The sequence below is a fragment of the Trichechus manatus genome, unplaced genomic scaffold (assembly GCF_000243295.1).
Source record: "Trichechus manatus latirostris isolate Lorelei unplaced genomic scaffold, TriManLat1.0 scaffold00122, whole genome shotgun sequence".
Lineage (NCBI taxonomy): Eukaryota > Metazoa > Chordata > Mammalia > Sirenia > Trichechidae > Trichechus > Trichechus manatus.
This window is the reverse complement of record NW_004444058.1, coordinates 6374357-6393978: the sequence shown is the minus strand read 5'-3', so window position 1 is coordinate 6393978 and position 19622 is coordinate 6374357. Positions and strand designations below refer to the sequence as shown.

General features: G+C 46.6%; 1 protein-coding gene across 1 annotated transcript in view; it reads left to right on the top strand.

The window, feature by feature from the left end:
* Positions 1-871: 871 nt before the first annotated feature.
* The window catches only part of NWD1 (NACHT and WD repeat domain containing 1), a 95437-nt gene continuing 76686 nt past the window's right edge, over positions 872-19622 (top strand). Inside the window, 5 exon segments of the mRNA XM_004384514.1 lie at positions 872-994; positions 5438-5490; positions 5492-5522; positions 9529-9645; positions 16129-16426. Coding sequence (XP_004384571.1) covers positions 872-994; positions 5438-5490; positions 5492-5522; positions 9529-9645; positions 16129-16426 — 622 coding nt within the window.

Here is a 19622-nt window from a genome sequence, read left to right as displayed (position 1 = left end):
TTGTTATGAACAGGTGTTTAACTGTCCCTCAGAGACTTGCTAATCTCCCTTCTTATCAAATGTTCCTGCCTTCTGCAGGCAGGAGTATCTGGCTTGCTGATGGAAAGCATGGTTTCTCAGCCTCGGCACTGCTGACATTTGGTTCCAGATTATTCTTTTTGTGGGGACTGTCCTGTGCTCTGTAGGGTGTTGAGCAACATCCCTGGCCTCCACCCACTCAATGCCAGTAGCATCCCCCCCCTCATAGTGACAACCAAAAATGACTCCTAACAATGCCAAGCGTCCCTGGGGGCAGAATGGTCCCAGGTGAGAATTGCTGGTTTAAATAATACTGAGGGTACCTAGGCTTGGAAGGAATTTGCTTCTTTGGAAGGGGAGGTGAGAGCAGGACGTGGTGGGGGCTTCACCTGATCCTTGTCCTTCTTGCCAGCCCTGCCAGGGCTGGGCACGACTCCCAGCATCCCGCAGGCTCCCCTCTGCACACCTGGGCCCAGCTCGACTTACACAGAGTTCCCAGGGGACCCAGGTGTTGGAGTGGCTGGCTGGTCCCTGGGCCCCAAAGCCCAGTGCCAGGAAACCGCAGTTGCTGTGGTGACCGCTGAGCTGTGAGGGCAAGGAGATACTTGGTTGAGGGGAAAAGGCTCCAGAGCCTGGAGGACCCACGTCCAGGGGCTTGGCTTGAAGGCCACTGCCCAGTGTCCCCCCGTTAGCACTTGCAGACCAACGCAAGCTGTGACGAGGGCTGCAGGTCACCAAAGGGGCCCCTGAGAGTGAGACAGGCCCCCCAACTCCAGATGGCCCTCTCCGGCTGGCCTCCCAGGAGGGCGTGAGGTCTCCAAGGTGGGTAAGGGTCCTCCAGGTGGGCAGCAGCATGAGCGTGGGCCCCCTCAGCCCGGGCACCCGCCGGCGACTCCTCCAGGGCCAGCCAGGCCCCCTGCCAGCACCCCCGTCCAGCAGCGTGGCCATCTTCATCAGCTCCACGGTCTCAGGTAAGGTGGGCGCAGGGTTGGGGCCCTAGAGGCAAGTGAGCTCTCTCGGGGTGCCAGAGCCAGGGGCATGGCCCGGGGGGCTCTGGGAGACTGGACGAGAATGTAGTTCAGCCAGTGACCCATGCGGGACACGGTGTGGTGGAACCTTCTGGAACCTCCGTTTCCTCCTAGATAAGCCAGGCTGAATCCCACTCAGTAGAGGTGCTGGTGGTGCTAAATGACATTGCAGCTAATATTTATGATGAGCACACTGCATCACAGACATCAAATGCACCTCCCCAACCTTATCTCCTATGAACTTCCCCTTAACCACTTGTGGCCATACCAGCCTCTGGCACATCCTGGAACCCGTGAAGCCCCAGACCCCACTCAGGACTCTTCAGCTCGGAGTCCTCTCTCCTCCTTCCTCTTCCCACCCTTTGGGACCTGTGCGTAAACACTCCCTCCTCAGGGAGCCCCTCTCTGCCCCTCAATATAAAGTAGTCTCTGTTATCCTCCAGCACAGCCCACACATATTTCTTTTTTAAAAAAAAAAAACTGCTTTATGTGGTAAAAATATACGTAACAAACATGTGCCAAATCAACGATTTTTATGTGTCCAATTCAGTGACATTAATTACTCCATCATGTTGTGGAACCATCACCACTATCCATTTCCAAACTATTCTACCACCATTAACAGAAGCTCAATGCTCCCTAAGTTAAAATTCCCCCTTTCACCCTCCCTACCACCTCTGGTAACCACTAATAAGCTTTCGTCTCTATACATTTGCCTATTTCATATAAGCGGGATCATACAGTATTAGTCCTTTTGTGTCTGGCTTCTTCCACTCAGCATGATGTTATCAAGGTTTATTCATGTTGTAGCCTGTATCAGTGCTTCATTCCTTTTTATGGCTGAGTAATATGCCATTGTAGGGATACACCATTTTGTTTATCCACTCATCTTCTGGTAGACCTTTTGGCTATTGTGAACAGTGCTGCTTTGAACATCTGTGTATAAGCTTCCCGCTTAACCTTCTCTGATCGCACATTCCATAAGCCGTAATTATCTAACGTATGTGTTTGTGTACCTATTTAATGCCTGGCTCCACTGACCAGGCTGTAAATTCCATGAGGGAAACGACTACATAGAATGGTATGCTGGAAAATATTTAACCATAAGCTCTCCAAAAATTTAGGAAAAACTTAACAACACTTGATTTGTACTATCTGCCAATTTCCGTGGTGTAAATACTCCCATATGGTCAATTTCAAGCTGCAAATGTTACCTTGCTGAGTCTGGAGTTGGGCAGAATGGCACAGTAGCAACTCTCTCTCTGTATATACATATAATGTTTACATCATACAGAATTAATAGTCCTGAATAACCTCAAGAGCAGAGGTCACGTCAAATGGAGTAAAAAAAGTCAGAAGTGAGTTGTGAGTATTTGTGACCTCTGTGTCTTAGCCTCCTAGTGCTGCTGTAACAGAAATACCACAAGTGCCTGGCTTTAACAAACAGAAATTTATTTTCTCATAATTCAGGAGTCTAGAAGTCTGACTCCAGGGCACTGGCTCTAGGGGAAGGCTTTCTCTCTATCAGCTCTGCAGGAAGATCCTTGTCTCGGCTTCCCTAGCCCCGGTGTTCCTTGGTTCCTTGGCAATCCTCACATGTGCTTCTGTCTTCCCCAGTTTGTGCTTGCTTCTCTTTGTGTCTATGCTGCTGCTTATAACTCAGAAGCGACTAGGTTTAGGACCCACTCTTCACTGATAGGGATCATTAACACAACAAAGAAGACCCTATTCCCAAATGGGATCACATTCACAGGTATTATAGGGGTGAGGATTCCAACACATATTTTGGGGGACACAATTCAATCCACAACACCCTGCTTTTAATATATTGTATTCATTGTAAGTCTATAGCATATTAATTTTTTTCTTTTTTTTAAATTGTACTTAGATGAAGGTTTACAGAAAAAATAGTTTCTCATTAAACAGTTAGTACACATATTGTTGTATGACAATGGTTAACAACCCCATGACATGTCAACACTGTCCCTTCTCAACCTTGAGTTCCCTGTTACCAGCTTTCCTGTCCCCTCCTGCCTTCTAGTCCTTGTCCCTGGACAGCTGTGCCCCATTAGTCTCGTTTTGTTTTACGGGGCAGTCTAATCTTTGGCTGATCGGTGAGCCTCAGGAGTGACTTCATTACTGAGTTGAAAGGATTTCCAGGGGCCATACTCGGGGTTTCTCCAGTCTCTGTCAGGCCAGTAAGTCTGGTCTTTTTTTGTGAGTTAGAATTTTGTTCTACATTTTTCTACAGCTCTGTCCAGGAACCTCTGTTGTGATCCCGGTGAGAGCAGTCAGTGGTGGTAGCCGGACACCATCTAGCTGTACTGGACTCAGTCCGGTGGAGGCCGTGGTAGTTGTGGTCCATTAGTTATTGTATTAATTTTAATAAAAGCTGTGTTAACCATTGGCTCAAAAAATTCCTGGAAATTTGGCAACCAGCTACCCTGAGCCAAGACAGGACAGTGCAAATGTGCAATGCCATTGACATATGTTTTATTTGCTGTTGTGTCCCCATTGCTTACAGTCTGGGCACAAAGTAACTGCCTGGTGAATACTTGCAGGAAAACGTAAATAGCCTGTGACGTTTATGAGGCAGGTGTGATCATACCACATTCTGAAGGAGGAAAATGAGGCTCAGGGAAGGGGAGGGGGTAGGAGGCAGATCCAGGACTGGTGTCCAGGTTGACCTCTGTGCCAGGGAGATCAGCACCTCTGCACCGGTGGCTTTGGGGAACTCCAACACTTTGTGCCATGGACATCAAAGTAACCTCCCGATGGCCATGTGGAGGAAATAGGTGCCTTTTCAACACCTATGTTACACCAGGCACTTTGACTGCTAATATTCAGTCCCTCAGTGGTGCAAACAGTTCAGCACTCAACTACTAGCTGAAAGGTTGGAGGTTCAAACCCTCCCAGAGGTGCCTTGGAAGAAAGGCCTGGTGATCTTCCAAAAAGTCATGTCACAGCATTGAAAACCCTATGGAGAGGAAGTTCTACCCAGCACACATGAGGTTGCCATGAGTCAGAATCGACTTCACAGCAACTAACAACAGCCAACAACATTCAATGATTCAACCAACATTCACCGAGAACCTGGGTTGAGTCCTACGGATCCAGCAGTGACCAGGACAAGCAGAGGTCCTTGACTTCAGGGTGCTTACAGCTCCCGCAAAGTCGAGGCGTAGTTGCAGAGGGGGGAAACTGAGGTTAGCCTGTCACTCTACAGAGGTAGAGAAAATCTTGGAATCTAGGTTTACCTTGGGGAGGGCTGCCAGATTTAGCCAAAATATAAAAAATAAAAGCTACATGAAAACAAAAACGTCCCACAAAACCAGGGCACCCAGTTAAGTCTGCATTTCAGTTAAACAATGAATAATTCTTTAGTTCATGTCCCAAATATTGCACGGGTTAGGACATACTTACACTAAAAATTATTAGTGTTTATCTGAAACCCAGATTTAACTGGGTTTACCTGAAGTGCAAACTTACCTAAACACTGCATGGATTGGGACATACTTAAGCTAAAAAAATGATCTGAAATGTAAATTTAACTGGGTTTAGCTGGAAACTTACCAAATATTGCATGGAATGGGACAGACTTATCTAAAAAAATTATTTGCTGTTTATCTGAAATGCAAATTTATCTGGGTTTATCTGAAATGCAAATGTAACCAAATAGTACATGGAATGGGATACACTTAATGCTAAAAATTATTTGTTGTTTATCTGAAATGCACATTTAACTGGGTCTATCTGAAGTACAAACTTATCCAAATGCTGCATGGATTGGGACATACTTATGTTAAAAATTTTATCTGAAATGTAAATTTAATTGAGTGTAGCTGAAATGCAAACTTACCCAAACTTATTGCACAGACTGGGATATACTTATGCTGAAAATTATTTGTGTTTATCCGAAATGCAAATTTAACTGGTTTATCTGAAATGCAAATGTATCAAAATAGTGCATAGACTGGGATATACTTATGTTAAAAATTATTAACTGTTTATCTGAAATGCAAATTATCCAGATACTGCATGGGCTGGGATATACTCATGTTAAAAAATTATTTGTTGTTTATCTGAAATGCAAATGTAACTGGGCATCATGTATTTTATGTGGCAGCCCTAACCTAGGACATCCACCACTCTGCTTGGCCCAGGACCACAGAGTTTCCTGGGATGCAGAATTTTCAGGCTAACACCAGGAAAGCCCCGGGCAAACCAGGACAGTTGGTCTCCGTGGGTCTACCCCATACTCTTAGTGTCTTTGCATGCGTTGTCAAGTCCCCAGCTTCAGTGGAGGTGAAGGAGGTTGAAAACAGCTATGGGCAGGGACTAGTTCTGGGTTCTTCCCACTAACAGCCTTGGTGCTTTGCTGTTCCTTGCAGATATGGACGCAGAGAGGGAAGCCCTGCAGAACTCTGCCTATCCCGAAGTGCAAACTTTCTGCCAGAAGCAGGCCTGAAGTTTGAGGTAAGTGCCTGCCTGCTCTTCCCTGCCTCGGTTTCCCCTGCCTTAAAATGCAAGCAAGTAGCCCTGGCAGTGCAATGGTTAAGTGCTCAGCTGCTAATGGAAAGGCTGGTGGTTCGAACCCAGCCGGTGGCTCCGTAGGAGAAAGACCTAGGGATCTGCTTTCGTAAAGCTCACAGCCAAGAAAATCCTATGAAGCAGTTCTACTCTGTCACATGGGGTCACCATGAGTCCAAATCTACTCAACAGTACCCAACAACAACAACAGCAACAAAATGCAAGCAGGAGCATGACAGGCAGGGCTGGCCTCCGGAGTACATAGGGCCCACGCCCAGTTTAATGCTCTACTCTCTCCGTCTTGAAATTGGTGACGATTTTTTGAAAAGGGCCTGTATTTTCTTTTTGTACTTGTTGTTGTTATTAGCTGCCATTGAGTCGGCCCCTTACTCATGGCAACCCCACGTACCATGGAACAAAACGCCACCAGGTCTGTACCATCCCCATCATTGGTTGTAGACAGGACCGTTGTGATCCACAAGTTTTTTGTCATCACCTACTCAGCATCATAGCAACATACAAGCCTCCACTGACAGACAGGTAGGTGGTGGCTGCGCGTAAGGTGTACTGGCTGGAAATCGAACCTGGGTCTCCCAAATGCGAGGCAAGAATTTTGCCACTGAGCCATCACTGCTCTCCTTAGTTCCCTAGTGCTGCTGTCATAGAAATACCTCAAGTGGATGCCTTCAAAGAACAAAAGTTCATTTCCTCATAGTTCTGGAGGCTAGAAGTCTGAATTCAGCACGTGGCTTTAGCAGGAGGCCCTTCCTTGTCTATTTCAGCTTCTAGTTCCTGGGCTTGTAGACACATCTGCCTCTTTTGTCGTCACATAGAGTGTGTCTACCCCCTGTGTCTGCCTGTCTTTAACCTATTCTTGTAACTCAGAAGTGATTAGGTTTAGGATTCACCCTACACTTATATGGCCTCATTAATTTAACAAAGAAAAATCCTATTCCCAAACAGGATCACATTCACAGGTATAGGGGTTAGGACTCCAACACATATTTTGGGGAACACAGTTCAATCCATAACAAGGACTAAGAAACCAGCTGTGCTGGATATGCAACACCCCTTCATCATTGTTGTTGTCAGCTGCTTTCCAGTCGGCTCCAACTCATGCCAACCCCTTGCACAACGGAATGAAATGCTGCCGGGTCCCACGCCATCCCCATGATCGGTTACAGATTGGACTGTTGTTACCCATAGGGTTTTCGTTGGCTGATTTTTGGAAATTTATCTTCCTAGTCTGTCTTAGTCTGGAAGTTATGTGAAACCTGTCCATCATGAGTAACCTTGCTGGTATATGAAGTACCAGTGGCATAATATCCAGCATCACAGCAACACACACGCCACAATCCACACACTGACAAATAGGTGGTGGCCCTGTTCAGTAGGCATAACTCAATTTCAGAGGCCCTAAAAAGGAAAAATTTCCCTGGGTGGCGCAAATGGTTAAGTGCTTGGCTACTAACCAAAAGGTTGGCGGTCTGAACCCACCCAGAGGAACCACGGAAGAAAGACCTGGCAATCTGCTTCCATAAAGATCACAGCTAAGAAAACCCTGTGGGGCACAACTCTACTCTGACACACAGGGGTCACCTTGAGTCAGGGTCAACTTAATAGCAAATGGTGTTTTAAAAAGAGGAAAAATAATGCCTTCAGAATGAAGAAAATGTCTGCCACGCTCTCGCTTTCACAACCACATGGGTGCTGTGAGGCAGTGGATATTGTAAACATCCTCATTGTGTAGATGGGGAGACCACAGCTCTTGCCTGAGGCTGGTCCCTGACCCTTCTTCCTTCTCTGAAGTCACAACTAGTTGTCCTTCCCCTTTCTTCCTCCACGCACGTTCAGTACTATTGCCTTTTGTTTCACCTGTAGTTTAGGAACATTTGTGTTTCTCTCTGGGCTGAGGAATTTAGGGAGGCAGGGACCATTCTGAGTTCCTCTTTGTCTCCCCTTCATCCCAAACTTCCACGGGGTCAGCTTAGCTTTCTTGAATCAAGCCATTCTGCCCAGTCCTCTCTGCAGCCAACAGGCAGAAATGGACTTCGAGCGTGCAGTTGCCAGAGAAACGTTGCTCAGTCCATTCTCAGCCAAACAAAACACTCCCCTTTGCAAAGACAGCTCTGGGAACAAGTGTGGACATGTCCTCATTTAAAAAGGAACAGTTTGGAAGTAGTCAAGCTCTTTTAAAAAAATGTTTAGAATTTTGTTTTTGGATAAACTTTTTATTTGGGAATCGTTTTAGATATACACAAAAGTTGCGCAAATGATAGAGTTCCTGTATACCCAACACCCAGCTTCCTCTTATGTGAACATGTTAGATGACCACAGTACATTGGTCACAACTAAGAAACTAACATTGGTACATTACTATTTGGAGTCCCTGGGTGGCGCAAATAGTTAAGTGCTCAACTACTAACCAAAAGGTTGAAGGTTTGAACCCACCCAGAGGGGCCGCAGAAGAAAGTTCTGGCGATCTGCTTCTGAAAGGTCACAGCCATGAAAATCTGATGGGGCATAGTTCTACCATGCACACATGGGGTTGCCATGAGTCTGAGTCAGCTTGGCAGCAACTAACAACAACAACATTACTATAATTAAAAAAAAAATTGGGGGGTATAACATGGTAGTGGAGCCCTGGTGGCGCAGTGGTTAAGAGCTCAGGCTGCTAACCAAAAGGTTGGCAGTTCGAATCCACCAGCTGCTCCTTGGGAACCCTATGGGGCAGTTCTACTGTTCTACTCTGTCTTATAGGCTTGCTATGAGTTGGAATCAACTCAACGGCGACAAGTGTGTTTTGTGTTTTTTGTTTTTTTTTCTCTCAATTTTCTCCAGGGGTTGTGCCAGGCAGAGTCGGTGGTAACAGACAGCAGGGCCAAGAGGAGCCTGCCCTGAGGGGCTGAGAGGAGGCCTGCATGGCAGAGAGAAGAACTCTGCTGCAGGACCCCGTCTGGGTCTGTTGCTGTCTTCAGTGTTACAGCCCTTGACCCTTGTTACAGCTCTTTTAGGAGGTCCCTTGCCTCCTCTGTTTCTCAGCTTCTTCTTTGTTCTTTTTTCCTTCTGCTTCCTCTCTGAAAAACCTCTGTGAGTTGGCTGCATATATACACAAACTCCACATCAATTTCAAGGTATGGCCTACCCACTAGGGCCATGAACTGACCAATCCCCTTGAGGTAGGCCACAGACACTTCATTTGCATAGCAAGCCATAGTAACTTCATTTGCATAATCTATACTCACTTTATTTCCATAGTATACTGACCGATCCCTGTAAGGTGCTTACCAATCACAGGGCAGGCTGCAGTCCAGGACCAGACAAAAAGTATCAAACCACAGATTGTTTACAGTTTACCCAGGAAATGTCAATCAACCTGGACAAAAGTAACAAACCATCTAGGGTAGAAAACTAGGGCAAAGATAGCTCCTCATAGCTTAGGGGAAAAATCTTTCAAACTGGTTTTCCAGAGAACCAAGGCAAAAGGCCACAGAAAGAAACTCGTTTCACCACAGCAGGGTACGTTACTATTAACTAAACTCTAAACTTTATTCAGATGTATTCAGATTTCACCAGTTTTTCTATCCATATCCTCTTTCTGGTCCAGAATACCATCCAAGGTACCCCACTGCACTTAGCCAACCCACTCCCCAGTTCCCTCCAGTCTGTGATGGTTCCCTGGTTCTTCCTTGTGGGTCAAGACCTTGGTCATTGTGAGGAGGTGGGGTCGGGGGTCCTGCAGAATGACCTCCAATCTTTGTCTCCCTAATGTTTTTCTCATGATTACACTGGGGAGATGGGTTTTCTTCAGGTTCTTTCAATGCAGGTATCCCGCATTTGGGAGAGGTTGTTAAAAGATGTTGAAACCAACTTTATGCCTCTGTCAAAGGGAATTGAAAAAAATCACCCATTGTCCCACCTCCCTGACAAACCCATGGCTTATAATCCCCAGGTTGTTGATCTGAGGTGGGGTGTTCGGAACACTGAGGCCACTGACCACATGACCACGGAACTCTGCTTGGAGGAGATAGACCGGTGTCGGAAAACATCAATTGGGCCAGCATTTGTGGTGAGTCTCATGGGAGGGGTGGATTAGCTCTTACTTCTCGTTTCCATCACCAACGGACCACTGGAGGGACATGAGTGGCATTTCTGCTATTATACCCTGCCCCTGTAGCTTGATCCTGGCAGACATCAGTAATTGATCACAACACTCTTTTCTGCAGAGCTGGCTGGAGTCCAGTCATTAGCAGTAGATTGGAAGCAGAACTTGAGTTGGAGGGTGGATTGTTGGAGCTGGAAGGAATCTTAGAATTTGACCTGAACCTTCCCTTATTTCCTCTGCCCACTCACTTTGGGATCCCAGAAAGCCATAGAGAAGATGGAGGTCCACAGAGTCTTGGGAATTTTTTCCTCCTTGTGCTCACTGGTATCACTAGCAGGCTTTGTGCCCTGTACAGAGCCTGCCTCAAGGACCTACTTCTTCCCATCCTGTTGTTGTTGGATGCTGTCAAGTTGTTTTCCACTCATGGCAACCCCATGTGACAGAGTAGAACTGCCCCATAGCGGCTTCTACGCTGTAGTCTTTATGGGAGCAGATTGCCAGTTCTTTCTTCCATGGTGCTGCTGGGTCGGTTTGAACCACTAACTTTTCAGTTTGCAGCTGAGCACTTAACTGGTGCACCACCAAGGTTCCTTGTCCTAGAGTATAAAGAGGGAAAAAGTAAAGAAGGTATCTTTGCCCAACACACCTTCATCACAAAGAGGCTGTGAGCAGCTCCAAGGGAAAAAAAAAAGCCTCCAGAACTTCTCCATGAGATAGAATGTAGGGGAGGGTGTTCATCATCAGAAAAGCTGTTTGGTCCCAGAACTATGCTGTCCACTATGGTAGCCACCAACCACGTGTGGATATTGAAATTTAAATTTATTAAAATCAAGTAGAATTAAAAATTCAGCTCCTCAGTCGCACTACCCACATCTCAATGGCTCAGTAGCCACATGTGGCTTGTGGCCCCTGTATTGGACGGTACAGATTAGAACACTTCCAGCACTGTAGAACATTCCATTGAATGGCGCTGCCTTAGAGACTAATCAGTTGACATTGAATCGGTGCTGACTCATGGTGACCCCACGTGTGTCAGAATAGAACTGTGATCCACAGCATTTTCAATGGATGATTTTTTGGAAGTAGATTGCCAGGCCTTTCTTCCAAGGTGCCTCTGGGTAGATTTGAACCACCAACCTTTTGGTTAGCAGCTGAACGTGTTAACCATTTGCACCACCCAGGAACTCTTCTTAGAGATTCCAAACCCACTGCTGTCAACTCAGTTCCAACTCATAGTGACCCCACAGGACAGGGTAGAACTCCCCCATGGGGTTTCCAAGGTTGTAATCTTTACAGAAGCAGACTGTCGCATCTTTTCTCCTGTGGAATGGTTGGAACCACCAACCTTTCAGTTAACAGCCAAGCATTTAACCACTGTGCCACCGCGGCTCCTTGCCTTAGAAATTAGGCCTGCCTAAAAAGACACTGAGGTCCGTGTGTGGTGCAAAGTTTGCACTTGACTGCTAACTTAAAGGTTGGTGGTTCTAACCCACCCAGCAGCGCCATGGAAAAAAGGCTTGCTAATCTGGTTCCGTAAAGATTACAGGAAAGAAAATCCAATGAAGCAGTTCACTCTGTAACACATGAGTCAGAATAGATTAGATGGCAACAGGTTTTAAAGAAATTAAGACACAGGAAGAGGTGATGAGAAACTTCCTTTATTATGTATTGTTTTACGTACGTAATACATAAAGTGAGTCTGTTTTAATTCTTTTGCTCTATACTTTCTCTGCACGTTGGTGCTGCTCTGTTTTCATTACCATTGCTTTAAAATATGTTCTAATGGTTAGAAGGTTCTACACTCTTGCTTGAGTATTTCCTTCCTAACTATTTTCCAGTCTTCTAATTTAATTTTCCAAATGAATCTGATCATTTTGTTGAGTTTCAAAACAAAAAGAAAAACAACTTTTTTTAAGGTGGAAAAAAAAAAGAGAAGAACAAGTCCAGGAAGAATTTGGTTTTGCAACCCAAATGCAGGGCAGCGAAAAGCACAGCGTGGCTTCCAGGTAGCATGGGGGCTGGAGAATGATCTTCAAGTTTCCCCCAGGCATGGCCAGCCGATCTCTTGAGCATCATCCCAAAATGGCTGCTTGGGCGATTGGTTGACCTCTCTCCACTTCCTGCTTTTCTCCTGAACCCGGCCTCTTCCCCCATGGCCCGAGAGTCACAACATTATTCTTTGTCAGTAGCTCAGTTTGGGGGACTTTCCATGCAAACCCGAGTATGCTGGGTGCCTTGGAGAGGCGTCTCTCAGGTAAATAAGTCATTAGGCAGCCGCGGCAGGAGACAGGTCCCCATGGCACCTCCTTTTAGAGACTCCAGGACTCTTGAGCAGCCAGTAGCTCCTGCATCTCCAGAGCCCCAGAGAACTGCTCCTGGGGGTTCACTGGCCCCCCTTTGTTAGAGCTTCCTGTTTCCCATGCCCAGATCCTGCAAATAGGAGCATTTTGTAATCAAGGACTGGTGTGTGGTTGGCTGGCTACTCCTTGTCCAGCTTCTCCTCTTCCTTCTCCTCTGGAAGCTGTTCCACTGGAAGGGCTCCCGGACAGCAGCATCCTCTTCAACACTCCCGTCCTCACAGATTCCATTTATCCAGATTTCCCAAGTGTTTGCCCCTGGAATGTTCTGGAACAACCCAATGAAAGGAGGGAGGGGTGATAGCGTCCATCTTACAATGAGCAAAGTCAAAGCTTTAGCCTTGGCCCAACGTCCTAGGTCTCCTCTGGCTTTACTCTTCTTTCCACTTGGAATGCTCTCTGAGTGTGTAGGGGCAGAAATAGGGCCTCCTCAGGTCCCTGGGTAGTGTAAACAGTTTGCGCTGAGCTACTAACCTAATGAGTAACAGTTCAAACCCACTCAGAGGTGCTGTGGAAGAAAGGCCTGGTGATCTGATTCTGTAAAGACTACAGCCAAGAAATCCCTATAGGGCAGTTAAACTTTGGAACACATGGGGTCACCGTGAATTGAAATCGACTCAATGGCAACAGGTTTTTTTTTTTTTTTTTTTTTGTAGTGCTCTTAGCATTAAGACTAAAATCTTAGGGCCTTACATGGCTGTCTTAGTTATCTAATGCTGCTATAACAGAAATACCACAAGTGGATGGCTTTAACAAACAGGGATTTATTCTCTCACAGTCTAGGAGGCTAGAGGTCCTAATTCAGGGCACCAGCTCCCAGGGAAGGCTTTCTCTCTCTGTTGGTTCTAGAGGAAAGTCCTTGTCATCAATCTTCCCTGGTCTAGGAGCTTCTCAGCGCAGGGACCCTGAGTCCATCGGATGCGCTCTGCTCCTGGCACTTCTTTCTTGGTGGTATGAGGTCCCTCTCACTTTGCTCTCTCCTCTCTCCTTTTATCTCTTGTAAGATAAAAGGTGATGGAGGCCACACCCCAGGGAAACTCCTCTTACATCAGATCAGGGCTGTGACCTGAGTAAGGGTGTTGCCTCCTACCCTAATCCTCTTTAACATAACCTAATCTTGCCTCATTAAACACAGGCAGAGATTAGGATTTACAACACATAGGGAAATTACATCAGATCACAAAATGGAGGACAAGCACACAATACTGGGAATCATGGCCTAGCCAAGTTGACACATATTTTTTGGGGACACTATTCAAATCATGACAACAGCTTACAAAATCTTGCCCATGGGGACAGTCGTGTCCCCCTTCACTGTCCCCTCCTTGTCAGTGGTTCAGTCCCCACTGGCTTTCTTGCACTAGCCATGCTCTTTCCTGCCCCAGGGCCTTTGCATGGGCTATTCCCTCTGCCTGAGAACCCGAAGGCTTTTGCACATGCTATCCTCTCTGCCGGTGAGCCCCAGAGCCTTTGTATACGCTGTTTCCTCTGCCCAAGGTGCTCTGCCTAGTCAACTCCTTCTCAGGTCTTATTCCACAATTCAATCCTCATTTCCTCAGGGGAGTATCCCTAACTCCCCTGCCCCAAGTCTGCCGCACATATTTTGTACCATGACAGCCGCAATCTTGCATTTGTACAATTCTCAGATTGACGTCTGTAAAAATGGTGTGTCGGCATCATCTGACTTCCTCTAACTTCACAAGGGGGAGAGAGAATCACCATCAGCATCAGCCCAAGGCTGATTCTTATGAAGCAGAGGTCAGACATACCTCCTCTCTCCAACCTTTTTACCAATTCTGACACCGGCGGTCCTTCCCACGCACTCTCTACTTCTCTGCTAGGTTCGATAGTTCATTGCAATGGCCACACAGAACTCACAGACAGTACTCATGATTATGGGGTTTATTAGGGAAGTAACAGGTTACAGTTCAGGATCAAGAATGACTCAGGATACAGTTCTTTGGTCAGGACAGTTTCTCAGCTGTGCCCACAGGCAGGCCTCTCCCTGGTCCTCGGCCTCTCGGCCCTCAGCCTTTTGGGCCTCTTGGGCCAGCCTCTGCCCTGCTCAGGCAAGTGTTACAAAGCTCTTTTGCTCCATGGGTAAGTGTCCAGAGGCACCCTACTCCACGAGTAAACCTCAGCCCGAAGGCACTCAGCTCTCCAGCTCTGTGGGTTGATGAGCCTTGCTCCACCAAGTGCCCAGAGGCACCCATCTCTGCCAGTAAGCCTTGGACCAAAGTCGTTCAGCTTTCTCACTCCATGGGCCAGGAAGCCCACCACTCCTTCTCCTGTTGGTCTCCTGGTTCTGCTGCCACTTCTGCTGCCATTTCTCTGCCACTGCTTCTTGCCATCTCGTGCTGTCTCTGGTGTGGCGGGTCTCTCTGTCTCCTGGGTCTAGGAGGTTCTCAGTACAGGGATCCCAGGTCCAAAGGATGCACTCTATTCCCAGCTCTTCTTTCCTGGTAGTAGTGAGGTCCCCACTGTCCACCTCTGGAATGGCTTTTTTTTTTTTTTTAGATTAATACTACCTTTTATTTGTGTGGGGATTTTTAGTTTTCAATATATTTATAAATATAGAATATTATTCAATCCTTAAAATAAAATCTAGGAAGTTAGGCAGGGCTGATGTTACCTTCATTTTGTGGCTGAGAAAAATGAGGTTCCAAGAGGAGAAATTAACTACCTAGTCACATGGGTCCCCAGCCAGGGCCAGGAGGCCGGGACTTCTTGGATTCCTCTTCTGCAGCTATGCACTGCATTAGGACTTGTTCTATCTCTTCCCTGCAGATTCAGATCATAGGGAACAAAGTGTGACCTGTGTATTATCACACTGCTGAAAGTTGATGACCATTTGAAACTAAATATAAAGGAAACAAAACACGGATCCTCCGAACTGTATTTTGTGAGTTTTTCACTGTAATCGTCCTCAGAAATGTCTTATTTGCTTTCAACTTTTAACCTGGGGAAGTTTGCAACTTGCGATTGCTGGATAATCAATTTGGTGTTCCTGGAGTGTCATATTGACCAGGGAGTGAGGAAGTTAGAGAGGAAGGGAAGAGTGACGTAAGGGAGAATCTTGTGGGCCACATTAAGGAGCTTAGACATTATTCTGTGGATAACAGGATGGAATGGTTCATTTTAAGCTTAGCGGGATGGCAAAACTGACCAATCCCCTCTTTAGGGTTCCATACACCTTATTTGCATGGTCCCATAGCCACAAAGGTGTCATGTACCTTATTTGCATTATCAGCAAGCTATGCGCCTCATTTGCATAGTCCCACCCAGTCATTTGGTGGGAGTTACAAGAGCAAGGTGAGAAAGGCCATATAAAAGCGATCCATTGCACTGCAATGTCTGAGTCTCCCATGAGACTCCAAGGTCCAGGGAGGTGAGGACCTGGACTGTCTTGGTCATGGCTATCTCTTGAACAGCTTAACCTGATGTTTTTGGCAGTGGGGGAGGAGGGCATTATTCAGCTGATCACAGGGAGTTTCTCAGCTCAAAAGATTCTGTGATGCTCAGTACTCAATTGGAATCAAAACTTACCTGTCTGATGTCACATTCTTCAAGGTACCTCGGCACACAGGTGCTTTGCTCAGTCTCTGTTGGCACTTCTTAATGTAATTGTTGCTGCAACTCTAAGGTGTGGCACTTTGCTAGACTCTGTTGTTGTTGTCGTTAGCTGCTGTCAAGTTGGCCCCCAATTCATGGCAACCCCGTGCACAAGGAAACAAAATGCTGCCCAGTCCTGTGCCTTCTCCATGATTGGTTGTGGATCAGACAGCTGTGACCCATAGGGTTTTCACTGGCTGATTTTTGGAACTCAATCGCCAGGCCTTTCTTCCTAGTCCATCCTAGTCTGAAAGTTCTGCTGACACCTGTTCAGCATCATAACAAGCTTCCACTGACAGACAGGTGGTAGCTGCACATGAGGTGCGTTAGGCAGGAATTGAATCCGGATCTCCTGCACAGAAGCCGAGAATCCTACAACTGAACCACCGCTGCCCTCAGAGGTTTTTAGGGGGAGAAAGTGGAGGCTCAGAGACCAAGTGCCCATGCCAAGACTTGAACCTATGCTCCTCTCTCCAAGGCCCTCGTAGGTGACCAGTACGGGCCCTGCCCTGTGCCCCCGCTGATCGAGGAGAAGGAGTGGGAGGCACTAAGGGCCCAGCTGACGACCAGGCCACACGACTCGGAGCTGGTGGCACGCCACTTCCGGAAAGACGAGAATGCTGTTCCTCCTGCCTATGTGCTGCAGGCTGCAGGTGCTGGGGAGGCCCGCATACCTGAGGAGCTCACCCTGACCTCTGTCCTGCGTGCCGGGGCCCAGGAAGCCCGGAGGCTGGGACTCATCACCCAGGAGCAGTGGTACCGTTACCATCGATCAGGTAAGATCACGGGGGCCCACCAGTCAGGTAAGGCCAGGTGAGGCCACAGGGACCCACAGGCCAGGTGAGCACAGGTTAGGCCACGTAAGGACAAGGGGACCCATGGTCGGGTGAGGACAGGTGAGGCCACAGGGATCTCCCCAGGAGTCAGTGTGAAATTGACCATATATTCAAAATATACATCCAGTGCTACCAAAATGCCACAGTCAGCATTTCTGGAAACCCCAAGCTGCCCCAGCTCCTGTTCCTCCGGTTCTGAAAAAGGTTGATTTACTCAGCCGAGATAGTTCAGCCATGTCTAGGTAGAATCTTGGTCTCTTGGGCCCTCCTCTCTGCCCCCAACGGCTCTCTCCCTTTTCCAGGGAGGCTGTGGCATCAGGGCATGCTCTAGGATGACCAGCCATCCCTGGCTGCCTGGCATGAGGGGTGCCCAGAATGTAGGACTTTCAATGATAAAATTGGGAAATTCCTGGGCAAACACTGCATTTTGGCCCAAGAGCCCATGGACCCCTGTGCCCTCATCTGATCTAACTTGCCCTCACCTGGCCTGTGGGTCCTCATGGCCTCGCCTGTCCTCACCTGACTGCTGGTTCCCCTTGCCCCCACTTGGTTTTACCTGAGGAGTCCTTCCCTCTGGCCACCTTTGTGTATGACGTGTCTGGTCGCACCTGCTGCTGAGGTGGAAACTGAGGCACAGAAGGGGAGTTTCATTTGCCCATGCGACAGAGCAGGGATTGGCACCTGTGGCAGAGTCCATGGTCCCTGCTCTCAGCTCCACCTCCCCAAGGGGGGGCTCCCAGCTCTGTGAGGTCCTCCACACGGTAACCTCTCTGTGCCCCATCTCCCCTGCTGGGGCCGGCCCCTTACCTCTCACCTTAAGCCTCACCCTCCACCCCTCCCCTCTGCCACACTGGCTGCCAGAAAGATCTTTCTAAAGAACAGTGGGATCAAATTATTTCCACTCTGCCTGCTGCCAGGAGAGAAATCGGGTTTTACTATTGTTTATGGATTATTAATGTCAATTTATGGATGATTAATGTATCGATGTATATCACCAAAATATTAACTATATTAATTTACATTTTCAGCATATTAAATATATGAATTCATATTAAACCAGTTGCCATGGAGTCGATTCCGACTCATGTCGACCCATGTGTGTCAGAGTAGAACTGTGCTCCATAGTATTTTCAATGGCTGATATTTAAGTAGGTCGCCAGGCCTTTCTTCTGAGGCAACTCTGGGTAGACTCAAACCCCCAATGCTTTGGTTAGCGGCTGGGTGTGTTAACCGTTTGCACCATCCAGGACTCTGAATTCATTTATTGTTGTTGTTGTTAGGTGCCATGGAATCGGTTCCGACTCACAGCGACCCTGTGTGCAACAGAACACACGGCTGCCTGCTTTGCGCCATCTTCTCAATTGTTGCTATGTTTGAGCCCATTGTTGCAGCCACTGTGCCAATCCATCTTGTTGAGGCTCTTCCTCTCTTTCGCTGACCCTCTACTTTATCAAGCATGATGTCCTTCTCCAGGGTCTGGGCCCTCCTGATAACATGTCCAATGTACGTGAGATGAAGTCTTGCCATCCTTGTTTCTGAGGGGCATTCTGCTGTACTTCTTCCAAGATAGGTTTGTGTGTTCTTCTGGAAGTCCATGGTATATCCAATATTTTCCACCAACTCCACAATTCAAATGCATCAACTCTTCTTCAGTCCTCCTTATTCATTGTCCAGCTTTCGCATGCATGTGAGGTGATTGAAAATACCATGGCTTGGGTCAGGCGCATCTTAGTCTTTAAAGTGACATCTTTGCTTTTCAACACTTTAAAGAGGTCTTTTAGAGCAGATTTGCCCAATGCAGTGCATATTTGATTTCTTAACTGCTGCTTCTGTGGCCATTGATTATGGATCCAAGTAAAATGAAATCTTGACAGCTTCAATCTTTTCTGCATTTATCATGAAGTTGCTTATTGGTCCAGTTGTGAGGATTTTTGTTTTCTTCATGTTGAGGTATAATCCATACCGAAGGTCATAGTCTTTGAACTTCATCAGTAAGTGCTTCAAGTCCTCTTCACTTTTAGCAAGCAAGGTTGTGTCATCTGCATATCGCAGGTTCTTAACTGTCTTCCTCCAATTCTGATGCTGTGTTCTTCATATAGTCAAGCTCCTCGGATTATACAGATTGAATAAATATGGTGAAAGAAAACAACTTTGACACACACATTTCCTGATTTTAAACCACGCAGTATCCCCTTGGTCTGTTCGAATGATTGCCTCCTGTTCTATGCAGTTTCCGCATGAGCACAATTAAGCATTCTGGAATTTCCATTCTTTGCAATGTTATTAGACCTATTGATTTATTTAAATTGAATATGTTGATTAATAGAAATCATTTATATTTCTATATTACACATTAATTTATATTGATTAACATAAACCAATAAATCCACTATATTTAAATAATTTTATTAGTAATATATTGATTATTATACACATATATATCAATTCTAGTAATGACATATCAATTTTTAAAGGTAAAATTTTGAATTTAGAATAATCTTAGATTTACAGAAAGATAGTACAAAGATAGTACAGAGGATTCCCCTATAGCCTTAGATTTACAGAGATAGTACAGAGGATTCCACTATAGCCTTAGATTTACAGAGATAGTACAGAGGATTCCCCTGTAGGCTTCACCCAGCTTCCGCTTATGTTAATATCTTACACGACCACAGCACATTCAAAACTAAGGAAGTAACACTGATACATTACTATTAACTAAACTCCAGACTTTATTAGGATTTCCCGTTTTCCCACGAAGGTTGTTTTTTCTGTTCCAGGATCCCATCCAAGATCCCACACTGAAGTTAGTCATCCTGTCTCCTAAGTCTCCTCTGATCTGTGACAGTATCTCAGTCTTTCCTTGTTTCTCATGACTGTGACACTTTTGAAGAGCACTGGTCAGGTAGTTTGCAGAAAGTCCCGCAGTCTGGGTTTGTCTGATGTTTTCTTGTGATTAGACCACGGTTGTGGGTTTTGGGGAAGAAGACCCCAGAGGTGAGGTGCCCTCCTTCTCACATCATACCAGGGGGTACCTGATGGCCCCATGACATCCCTGGGGATGCTAACCTCGGTCCCTTGGGCAAGGGAGCAATGACATATTGATTCTGAGTACACTGATTATGTGAATAACAAT